This window comes from Colius striatus, chromosome 17, assembly GCF_028858725.1.
Source record: "Colius striatus isolate bColStr4 chromosome 17, bColStr4.1.hap1, whole genome shotgun sequence".
Lineage (NCBI taxonomy): Eukaryota > Metazoa > Chordata > Aves > Coliiformes > Coliidae > Colius > Colius striatus.
In genome coordinates this window covers 13,928,625-13,941,051 of record NC_084775.1, presented here as the reverse complement: position 1 = coordinate 13,941,051, position 12,427 = coordinate 13,928,625, and the positions used below count along the sequence as shown (strand labels likewise).

Genomic DNA, 12,427 nt, shown 5'->3' with positions numbered 1-12,427 from the left:
GCGGCCCGTTTGCGCGCGGCGAGGGTCGGAAGTGACGCCGCCGCCCCGGCCCCGCAACCGTTACCACGGTAACCGGGAGGCGCGCGGGAGGGCGCGAAGGACGCGCTGCTGCCGGCGCTGGGGGCTCGGCCGACTCCCCCACAGCCTCTGTGAGGGGCCAGGTCTTCCTTCGTAGGCCGCAGAGCGTCCCCCGGGGCTGACGGGGCGGCCGGGCTGGGCGCTGCCGAGCCCGGTGTCTGCTCTCCGCCTCTGGGCTGCCATGGGCCTCGCTGAGCTGAGGTCTTCGCCCGGCAGCCCCCAGGCACCTCTCCCCGCCGAGGCCTCCTGACATCTCTTCTGTCTTTTCTGCAGAGCTTTTTCCAGGACAGGAATATGAGTGATCAAATGCAGTTCATTGTTGAGAAGCTCAATCAGGAGCCTTTCAGGAAGAACTACAATTTAATCACCTTTGACTCCTTAGAGTCGATGCAGCTGTTGCAGCTGCTCAATGATGTTCTGGGGGAGATTGACCCGAAGGTAAGGAAGGCAACCAGAGGTGCTCAGGCCTGTGTAATCCTGAACATCTTAAATGGGCTGGACACAGAAATTTGCTTTTATTTTGGTCAGGCTCTGTTTAATCTTGTGGCATGTTTGATTTACCAAAATAGCTTGTATGACCCTTGAAATAAATGTGCCTGGCAAGAATCCTTACTGTCTATACATCTGTGTGTTTTTAGCAAGCCAGGAAATGTTTCTTGGGCCAAGGATACTGGATACTTGTCTCCCAGAGACAGATGTCTTTATATTTTTCCTTGATGCACAAACCTTAACTTGGTTCATACTCAAAACTGCTGTTTTAAGTCAAAAGTCAGGCTATGTCTTCTGCACATGCACAGGGCAAGAACTGATCAAGAGCTGACCCTCATGACTTAGCTGTTGCAACAGGTGTTGAATCCCTTTCAACTCCTTTGGCACTACCAAAAGTATCAGAAAGGATTGTTCATACATCTAGGGCGCAGATAGGTGTGCCTTGGCATGCTTGGATATCTGACTTTCTTGGTGGAGGTAATGACTTTGCATAGATGAGGTGCTATGAGCAGGGAGGATGTACACCTAGAATAAATTTACTTGAATACACGTTGAAAAAACATCCATTAGAAAAGAACTGAAGTCTGGTGATAAAAGAGATGAAAAAAATGGAGCGTCTCACTTCATTGACGTGATAAATGGATAAAGTAAGTTCTTTTAGTACTGTAGTTAATTAACATGACCTGGACAAACAGGAGATAATTGCTTTTTTCTTTTCTAAACTGTTTAGCAGGCTGTTGACATTAGAGAGGAGCTGCCGGAACAAACAGCTAAAAGAATGTTGAGTCTTCTTGGTATCCTCAAGTACAAACCTCCAGGAGGTATATCAGACTTGTAAGTATCTTTTTGTCTACAAATCATAGGTAAAACATCTTTTGCAGCCTATACAGTAACAACCTTTAAGTCAGCAGTTGCATGTGGTTTTGACCTCCGCTGTCCCAGCGTGAATGTATAATGCCTTAAAGACAGCTCCTATGGTATAGGGGATGGCAGCAGCAGGCTTGCTGCAGGTTTTGGGTGGCCTTGTGGCCGTGATGCATCAGCTGCTATTGCGGAGCCAGCCAGGAGAGGGTGCCGCCTGACTGGCAGGGTCGGTCCCTTCCCCATCCCTATCAGAAACAGCCGCCCGAGGCTGGAATCGCACCCTCCTGCCCCAGGTTATAACCGAGAAAGCCCACACTCTTCCCACACCGCCTTTATGTGTGATGGGGTTTTTATGTGTCTGGAGGTAGCAGAATCGGCATCATAAATATCAGTCTGGCACCATGAGTGATTTCTCTGTTAACAGCATTCAGAAAATCATTAGGCAAGTGGAGAGGGAATGTCAAAATATTGCAAATTGTTTCTTCCAATCCAGTGTTCTTTAGTTTGAGATTTATTGGTATTCCCTGGTTGTTTTTGTGTAGGAGTGCATTTCGCCAAGGGTTAGTTACTGGAAGCAAACCTGTAATTCATCCTATCTTGCATTGGCTTCTCCAGAGGACCAATGAACTCAAGAAAAGAGCATACCTGGCACGTTTCTTGGTAAAATTGGAAGTGCCAGCAGAGTTCCTACAGGATGATACTGTGGCTGACATCAACGAACAGGTACCATTTTTCATGAATGCCAACATTCTACATTAATTACTTAAAATGACAAGAGAAGGAAGAATAAATGAATGGGGGAGTTACCGTTGAGGTCCATGTTCAAAAGAGCTATGTTAAGAGCATGTTGGCCTCAAGAGTTAGCAAGGATTCATAGTAAGAAAGTCTTGACCACCTTAAGTCCTAACCACTTTTCTTTCAGTAACCCTGAAATTGTATATTAATAGCTAGCATTGAGTTAAAGGAGTTTAAGCCCATCAGGTACGGGCTACTAAATAATGTTCAGATCTGTGTTGGCCAAGCCAGTTTATTGCTTTTTAGAAAAAATGGATTCCAGCTTGTCAGTGCATGCTTGATATTGAAACAACCAGAAATGAGAATTCTAGATGCCAGTTCCCCAGGGTTTTATAGAATGGAATTGCTGCTTCACTGCTCAGGGATATGATGCCTTTGTTTGATCTGGCCTTTTCCATTGCCCCTTTGTGTTCAAAATTCTTATCAATTGCTCTTTCCAGGAAGTAAAAAATGACTTGATAGTCTCTTTTTAGACTTTCCCATCTCATTGAATGGCTGTTTCTGTGGAGATTATCTTTCTTTATATCTCAGCTTGCATTTCTCCAAGTTGAATCTAAATTTATTTCCTATCCATATTTCTAAACTCTTTCTGTCCCCTGTTATTTCTCTGCCCACACAGACTTTCACACTGCCTCTCAGTTTAAGATTACTGGTGGGCAATGTACTGGTGTGGAAGTAGCACACTGTCTACTTCTTTCTAACTACCGAACTACATATATCAATCTACATTATACTGAGGGCACAATTATGCAATGTGTCAAAACTGTTTCTCACATGTTGAGTCAGGTGTGCTCTTGGGCCTCTGTGCTGGGTTGAAGTTCAATGCTCTAGAAATGGAAGCCCCATTGTTTTGATAAAGCACGTTGTTAGATCAAGGTTTTCCTTTTTGTGCTGATGAATTTACAGATATACACAGATTCATAGTAAGAGCAAATAATTTGTTACTTTAAGATAATATCTTCCTGTTATGAAAATACACTGTAATAAAAGGGAAAAGGTAAAAATGTGGAAGAAATTTCTGAGTGTACCTTAAAATGGAAGATAATTCACTTGACAAGCTTTTATGATTAAAAATGTCTTTAATTCCTGTTCTGACCATATTTCTCTTTCTGTATTTACTGCCTTCATACTAAAGTGACATGTTGGTCTGAAAATCCTCAGACTCAGAGCTCATTGAGCATGCTTTTGCTTTTCTTTTGTAGTATGAAGAACTGATAGAAACATTTAAAAACCTACATAAGGAGTGTGAGCAGCTCAAAACATCTGGTTTATCAACAGCAGAAATAAGAAGGGTAAATATCTGACAAAATGGCACTACTTTTGTTCAGGTTTTTCTTTGACTGTCAGTTCCATTTGTTGGTTTTGTGGAGTCATTGCTGTGTGTGAGCTGCAGAGAGGTCAGAGCTGGTAGGCACTGCAGCTGCCTTTTGGAAACTGTCTCTGTTGGCAAACAGATTAGAAAGTCCTCACTTGTGTTAAGAACAGAGCTTGCTGAAGCAGATTGGGAAACTGCTGCCAAGACAGTTCAGCATGATTTTCAAATATTAGAGCTCCTTCTCCTGTGGATATAAAACTGATCCAAAGGCTTTTGCTTTACTGATAGATTCAGGGTAATAATTTCAGAGGTTGTTGAATAAATTAAGAACCTAAGTCAATAGAAATGATGATCCTCTGTGGCTAAGCTGTTAAGTAAAGCTATTTGTCCTGTTTCAGAAAAATATTCAAGACCAAGTACAACTTTCCATTAAGACATATGGACAAGTTAAGGAGATGTTGAGATAAGGCCTAAATGCCAACTATTTATTCCTCTTTCTCTCATAACTATTAATCTTTGGAATCCTGGTGTTGTAAAATAACTGAAGGAGAATAATGTTTGGATATATGTTTTAGCACTAGAAAGTGTTTAACATGATTGTCCTAGGTTTGGGCAATTTTAATACAAAAAAGTGGCCACAAACCTCCCTTCTATGCAACCTCATGCCAAATTGTCTGCCAGGAAGTGGATAATGATGGTAACATTAAGAACATATGTTTGACTGCATCACATGTTGAATTAATGCCTATTCTTGCTTGGTTGTTTCTGTTTGTTTGGTTTTATTTTAGAGAAATCCACCTGCTTTTATTTTCAGTGTTCACAGTAATAGTCAAGGATGCAAATGAAGGAATGTTAGCATAAAAGGAGTGGGAACTGTGGGGGAAGTAAGAAAGAGAGATTGAAATCATGGATGTTCTGATCATAAATCAATAAAATGATAACTGCTTCAGTGTATTCAGAGGAGGATTCTGTTCAAATGTATATGAAAATAAGAATTTTAAGCCAATCCATATTATGTTGTAACTAAATTAACTTTTCTGGATCTATTCTTTCTGTGTTTTAGGACATCAGTGCAATGGAAGAGGAGAAAGATCAACTCCACAAAAGAGTAGAGCGTCTTAAGAAGAGGGTAATAAGAGAAGTAACACTGTTACATTTCAGTGTCATAATCCTTGGCTTGCAACTCTGATTTTGGAATGCAAACAAGGATTAAGATAAACATACTGTATGTCTAGGAAGGAATCGAGTAACTAATTGACCCACAGGGAATCTCCCTCGGCGTTAGTCCAGGGCTTTTAAGAATCTTGAGTCCACTGCTTCGCTGTCATTTCTGAGTAGTAACATGTATGGAAAGGAAGCACTAAATGGGCTTGTGAGACATATGATCTCTTTAATGCATTTCTCAACTATCTGACAGTAACATGCACTATTTATCCACTTGCTGTAGGTGGAGACAGTGCAAAATCATCAACGAATGCTTGAAATAGCAAGACAGCTTCGCGTAGAAAAAGAGAGAGAAGAATCTTTAGCTCAACAGAAACAAGAACAAAAAAATCAGGTACTGTTATCAAGACATGCCCATTAAAATGAACAGTCATTGACACTTGTTTGAGAATCATGCATTTAAAACAGTACATCAGGAACAACAGTCCAGAGTTTCTCCCAGCACCAGAAAGTTAAATCCCATTTAAAATATCCGTGCACGTTTTAAGGGAAGAGGCTTGACCCTGCAAGTCTTGAACATCTCATTCAAGATTCTTGGCTTGCCTCAGCTGCTACTGACATCATCTTTCAGCTGTCCCAGGAAATGTTCCGTGACTTACTGTGGCAGCACCCAAAGAGAATTCTTTATATTTATGGTAGCATGTGAATGTTTCCTTAGTTTGATTTGTGCATCTGCACTGATATCAGGGGCTCAGTAACACAGCAAGTGTTAATGGAGTGGAGGAGGGAATGTGGATCAAGATAACCTTGGGATTTTGGTCCTGAATTTGACAAAAATGATGCTCTGGGCAGCACTGGAAGCAGCTGACATCTGAATACAAGGTTGGGTTTTATACCTGAGATACGTTATCAAAACAAGACACTTTAATAAAATCCAGTGAAATATCATGGTATCATCTCACCAAATTCTGTAGCATGAACTTCAGCATTGTATTAAAAGGGAACCACTTCCCCCTGATCTCTAGTACTGCAGTTTCTATCTAGATCAGAAGGCTTTCAAGCTCTTGGGTCTTTCCTTAGACCTTGGTGAGATCACAAGTAAATGGAATGTGATGTCCAGCTAATTCCATCCATGGAAGCCCAGGCCAATGGTTGAAAATTTGCTTTGGCACATTCCCTCATGAAACAGATAATGACCAGTTGCTTCTAGCTACCACTTCTTATGTTTGTGATTCTTTTTGATACTTTTTTGTTTTAGTTGTTTGAATATATGTAAAGGAATGAGCTTATGTGTGTCCAATTCTCTCTCAAAAGTTGTTCCATGCAAAGCAGAGACTGCAAAGAGCACAGCTCCAGCTGAAAGAGATGCGTCAGGCAGTAGTGGATTTGAAACCTGCAAGTAAGTAGTAATCTATAAAGGCTGGGGGTTTACATTTCTGTTGGAAACAAAAGCAAAACTGGATGGCTGTCAGTAACATGATAGTGCCAAAAAGCATATAGGAACTTCAGAGAATCTAAAGAAGGAAATAACTTGTGCTCTGAATGCACGTGCTGGAGATCCCAAGGCTGAATGTGAAGCCAGGGAGGCAATCAAAAGGGAAGATGATATGTTAAATTAAAACAGTTACAAAGTGAATGTTAACCATAATACCCTGTGAGGAAAAAACCCAGCTGTGAAAAGCAGAAACCTCTTACAAATCAGAAGTTTGTCTTTTCTAAGGTTTTATGCCTTTTGTATTTGTAATGGGGCATTGGTGAAGTGCTGCTTAAAAATTTACTAAATGACTGTACAAATGCATGGAAAACAATGCTTTATTCAATATGAGCTTGTTTTTTCTTGTTACCTCCTATAAAATACTTGTCTGAAAAGCTTTAAGGCCTATTTCTTACTGTAGTGCTGTTTTGTATGGTACCAAAAATAAAGATGCTTCCTAACTAAGCTTTTAAAAATAGATCATGGATAATATATATACACAAACACTTATATATGCTTATGTTTGTAAGTATATATATAATAGATACTAATTATATATGAAAGCAGATATATGTAATATGAATATATTTACCTATTTATGTTCCTATTTACATAGGAGAATACTTTGTTTTCACAGCATGACTGCAGCTGACTGGATTGTATGTTGCTGTGTTACATTAACAGCGAGATTGCTGCTCTTTGTTTTCTCATATTTCAGCCTGCAAATAACCTCAGCTAAAGAAATGATACTATTTGTGGAATAAGTTGGTATTCTGTAATCATTTATAAAAACAGCAGGTGGGAAGGAGTTTACCAGATAAATGCCCAACTGACTGTCTCCAAATACAGTTTGACAATCTCTAGATTTCTGATGATTTAATTCCTTTGAAGGAAACATTAACAAAGATGAACCTGTTGTTCGACAACAAAACAGAGGCAGTTTAGGATTTGTTATTTCAGATGTGTGTGACCTTTGGCAAATCACTTAACCCCCTTTCAGTTTGTCTCTTGTCCTTGGTTGTTAATAAAACATCATGGGATTGACAGAGGTTTTACATACTGTTCATACAGGCAGTGGGGTTGATTTGTGGGGAAATACTGTACTGTAAGTAAAGTAGTGTGAAGGTATAAGACCCAGAATGGTCCTTTTCACAGGGCTTTTCCAGTTGCTTTTCCAGGTAAAAAAAAAGCTTATAGAATGATTTTTATTGTATAAATTACTTTCAAAAATATAGAATCTGGCTATTTTTGGATTTAAACTTAATCAAGTAAGTCATTGTTCTACTCTTTCAAGTATGTTTAATATTCCAGTTGCATCTCACACCTGCTTTGGCAGCTGCTTTGACTGGGAGGCTGTTCTTTAGTCACCACCACGCCGTGTCCTTATTGCTTCGTAACCTGACTTTAATTTTTTTATGATCATCATCAGCCACTGAACCACAAATGGAACTAAAAGAGTATCTGAACATCTTTGTTACTCAAAGGGACCTGCAGTGGATTTTATAACTGTTCTATTTTTGTGGTAGCTATCGGAGAGTTTCTACAGCAAAGCTGTATCAACATTTCTATTTCAGTTCCCGGGTTTTTTTAAGGCCAATGGAAACTTGATGGGTTCAGTTCACAGAAGCAAAGGTAACATAACAAAATCCAGTAAACATGTGATTTGATCACTGAGATGAAAATAAAGTTAACATATTTTATTTCCTTATCTTGAGTCCTGCTGGCAGAGAGGGGAAAAAAGTGTTTAGATGTTCTGAAGAAAAACTTGGTGTCATTATTTAAGAAAAGCTGTGTTGAAACTTTGCCCAAAGACTTCAGGACTTAGCTTTGTAATTGCTTTTCTCCACAGCAGTTACAAAGACACTGCCTGTAGGAGCAATTAAAGAATGCCAACCATGTTTTTTAAATAATTGAAATTAGGTGACCACAGTGTACTGAATAGGATTCCATTTACTTTAAAAGCTTTGTTGGTCTACACTTAGCACAATTTATTTTGTTTTAAGAACTCCCTTTGGCTGCACTTTGGTATCTCAGCTGCCTACTCCTGCCAGTGTAGCTTGTGTGCTGACAATTCAATGGCTGGTTGGCAAGTGTGGATTTTCACTAAAAGTTAGATACTTTACAATAATTTTCTTCCATTTCTAATACTTCAGGGGCTTCTTCTCCCAAAGCCAAATAAAGTGATAAAAGTTGTTATTGAGTAGAAGCTTTTTTGTTTGTCTTATGGATGCATGCTGCTTTGATTACTTTGTCTTATAATTAGTTTAGGATGAAGTACTTTGAAGAAATGGAAAGAAACTCTTGAAAGAATTCAACTAGCCTGTATTCCTGAGTATCATTAACATGCAATTAGCATCAGTGCCAGGAAAATACAGCTTATAGTTAGTAGGCTTTTAACTCCTAGAGATATAAAATTGATAAGGCTTTGTATTGTATCATGAGAAACAGTTGATTGTTATGTTTTGTAGACTACAATTGATTGTACTGATTCCACAGTACACTCCTTCCACGTTCACTAACTTTGGTACTTACTCAGGATGCTGTTTAACTAAAGAGAGGCAGTTGCTGCTGGTAGCACTAAGTATCATGAATTGGCAGTTTCTGGGGTTTTTTCATGTTGATGTTGTGGATATGAATAGTATTTTCATTAACACTGACCACCAGTTTGAGTAACCTAGCTCATGCCTTCTCAGCAAGATTGCCATCTTTTTGCTTTGAATGTCTCTGTTGGCACAAACACAAACTGTTAATGCCAAAAAGTGAACTGTATTACTGAAATTCTTGCTCTCTGTCCATTTTACAGAACATTATTGTTGACTTTATTGGCAGAAATATGAAGAAGTAGATGATTAGCTTGAAAGTACTGATTAAAGGAATGTGTTAAGATGGTTGTTGTTGATAAACAGTGAAAAGTGTAATTTATACACTTCATCAAGTTAATATGGAGCAATAGATTTAGAGCACTGAGAACATCGAAGACAGCAGAGGAATTGCTTTGTACAGATGTCTGTTTTCTGTCATCTGAGCACTTGATGAAAAATACAGATTTAGGCTGCTATTAGCTCTCTCATGCTAATGCATGAAAACAGTAACATTTCTCTTTCCCTAAAATTCCAAGTTTAAATGATGTCCACCAACACATCAGATCATATTGCAATTATAGATGTATCTGGTAAAGGGAAAAGGCTTAGGCAGAACTTTATTTCCATCTTTAAATGACTGTGTTTATTCTGAAGTCCCTGTCAATAGATGCAGGGTCAGGGGTAAAGCACTTTCAAGCAGTGTTGCTATGGTTGACTTTGTTAAGACCATCAACTCTTTACTTGCACCCCACTTTGAAAGAACAAACAAAGCAGTAAAAAATCAACATGACCTATTATTAAAAGGAAATTGACATTTTTACAGAGGAAATTGATCAGAATCATCACTGACTGGATGCTTCTCATTGGGACATTGCAGAAATCAATGTCTGGCTCTGTTTTTGTTTAGCATTTACATGGATAGCTGAAAGAAAACAGCAAATGGTCACTGGTGAAATTGTCAGATGAACTAAAAGTTGGGGAAATGACAGAATAATGAGGAGAGCAGCCTGGTGAAATGACCTGAATCACTTAGGAAGCCAAGCCTGTGCAAACAGTATATATTTTAAGGAATAGCCAAATGCCACAGTATTCCTCGAGCAGTAACTTATATGCAGTGTAGTTATGGCATGTGGGACTCTTTCCTAAGAAGTGACTCTGAAAAGGATGTGTAGGTCATGCTGTAAAAAGGCTAGAACTGTATTTCCTATAGTCAAAGATTTGGTGCCATCCATGCTCTTATTTATGGAAGAGAATGGAATAGGATAGTTATTAGCTCTCTTGAGCTCTGATATGTCCATCACCACAACAGAGTGTCCATTGCCCAGAATTCAAGAAAAATGTTGAAAGGTCAGAGAGACTTCAAAGAGCATCAATCATAGTTCTAAACACGAAAAGCAGAACTTAGAGTGACAAGTTCAGGAAGCTTTTTACTTTCTCAAGGAGATGTTGAAGGGATGATTTGATCATAATCTGTCAGTATTTGCATGTCCCAGGCCTTTGTTTAATACAGGAAAATTGGCAGTGGTATCAATGGAAGCTGTGATGGGAATAATTGCAGTGCTTTTTGACTGAGGGTGAGTGCAGAAAGGGAAGTGAAGGCTTTGTAAGTGAATGCACGTGGAAGTCTGTTCTAGACGTGCCTTTGTCGTGGCCTTCCTGTGTGATATTAAACAATGTGTTGGCAGATTGTCTCTAAAGTGAATGCTCCTCTTTTTTAAAAGGCAGGAAAAAAAAAACCCAGTTACTGGTTTTGTTACAGGATGCACCATCAGTGGCCTGTAGAGGAAAAGAAGTCTGAATTTGAGCACAAGTTGAATCAAGTTTTAGATCCATTAGCAGAATCGTGCCGAGAAACTTGCCTCTTTTATACATGACTGAGCAAGCACTGAGCAGCTCTTTCTCCCATCCCTCTCTTGGTAATAATAATAATAATAATAAAACATTGAATGGAAAACATGAGGAGTTGCTCTTAATAGCTCTCCACATGTAAATACGTGGTTGGCAGAGCCTTGCTAAAATAACCTTAGGGCACAGAGCCAGACTTTCAGTGCAGCTTACGTATGTAGATTTTGTAACCATAAGTCAATGTTAAAACATTCAAAACATAATTTATATGTGTAATGGAAAGACTTAAAGTATGCTTGCTTTTCTTTCCTCTAGCCTGGGAATTTAAAAAAAGGATATTTTTCAGTGAAAAGAAAAACTAAACCAAGAGCTGCCCTGTGTTTTGTTTTTCAAGATTCTGATAAGCAGCAAAAATAGCTCTTAGGTAGTTACTTCTCCATATGTTGAATCATATAGGAGGAAAAGTATATCCAAAGTATTTAGGAAACAAACTACGTTAGTCAAGAGGGATGTTGACATCATCCTGTCTTTCCCCATCAAGATGTCAAGTTTTAACTTGCTTCATTGCCTGTTGTACTGTCAAGAGTAAGCAGTCAGTGCTTCAGAGAAGCTGGTAGTAGCACTGAGGTTATCTGAGAAATTAATCTAGATAGCCATCAAGGTTATAACCTGTGAAGTCAATAGGTCCCCACTGTTAGGAAAGCAATTGTTTAGGTGTGGTTATTTCCTGAGTTTAGTGTCAAATCTACAACAAATCATTTAGGCAGGTACATTTTGATAGGAAAACTGGAGTAGTACAAGTAATAAAGTCTAGGCTATATATGCAGATTTTTTGTGCTACTGAGAGAAAACCAATACATTGGTTTGATTAAATGAAAATATTAATATTTAATATCACAATAGTTAAATGAATATCAGTTTGATTCCCACACCAAAGAGCTTGGTTTATAGCAAATTGGGAATTGTGTTCCTAGTCAATCTGAGGTGAGAATTCAGCTCACGGTGTATGTGGGAAGCTTTGCTGCATTTGCAGAGGTGCTAGGTTCTCAGTGAGACATTAAAATGTGGTCCCTCTTGCCCAGCTCTGGTCGTGGGCTGAAGAAGGCTGGAATTGAGTTCTTCAGAAAGAAAGAAGTGGGAAATCTCTCTCAATAAGCCCAAGTGTGTTCCTCAGGGTATGGCTGTAGTGCCAAGTACACAATGGCTATTGCATACATAGAGCAGCTCTGCTTCCTTACCATTCTGAAACCAGTTTTGATGCTCTTTGTTTTGCACAAGATAAATGACCTTTCTGTGAAAGGGAACAGAGGGTGTGATAGTGTTGCTTTTCATAAACACAGAAATCCAGTATCTCCCAAATATGGAGATAACATCCACCCCCCAAAAACTACCCCAAACCCAACTCTGGTATGTAGTTTTCAGAAGTACCTGGGATACTCATCTTTTAGTCATCTAGATCATGAAAAATACTCTGAAATACCTATTCCCACTCTCATCTGACATATAACTTCCAAATCTTACTGTAATCCTTGGCACAGGTGTCTCAGAGGAGTGATTGCACTAAACTGCCCGTTGTCAGTGGAAGACTCTGTAATGTAATCTGAATAGATGCTTTATCCTGTTGCATTTTCCTAGCTCTGTATTGTTCTTATCTGTATAGACCTGTGTTTATAAACTTTCTGTTAAGGAGGCTAAATTACTTTCTCTAGAAGAGCCATATCATCATAAGTGTGGTCACATGCAGTGTGCATCAGGCTTGTGTAGAACAAAACCTATAAATAGGGTTGCTTTTCTCAACAAAGTTTTTGACATTACTCAGCA

General features: G+C 39.1%; 1 protein-coding gene across 4 annotated transcripts in view; it reads left to right on the top strand.

Moving 5' to 3' along the window:
- Window positions 1–71: 71 nt before the first annotated feature.
- Window positions 72–12,427, top strand: part of IFT81 (intraflagellar transport 81) — a 34,550-nt gene continuing 22,194 nt past the window's right edge. For 3 of the 4 annotated variants that reach the window (XR_009819934.1, XM_010204617.2, XM_062010255.1), the window contains exons 1-7: window positions 72–516; window positions 1,298–1,401; window positions 1,974–2,154; window positions 3,429–3,518; window positions 4,605–4,670; window positions 4,989–5,099; window positions 6,020–6,104. Coding sequence is in view for 3 of the 4 variants with exons in the window: in XM_010204617.2 (XP_010202919.2) it covers window positions 373–516; window positions 1,298–1,401; window positions 1,974–2,154; window positions 3,429–3,518; window positions 4,605–4,670; window positions 4,989–5,099; window positions 6,020–6,104 (781 nt within the window). In the remaining variant the exon portion in view is untranslated. The remainder of the gene's footprint in view (window positions 517–1,297; window positions 1,402–1,973; window positions 2,155–3,428; window positions 3,519–4,604; window positions 4,671–4,988; window positions 5,100–6,019; window positions 6,105–12,427) is intronic. The other variant, XM_062010254.1, reaches the window with a different exon arrangement.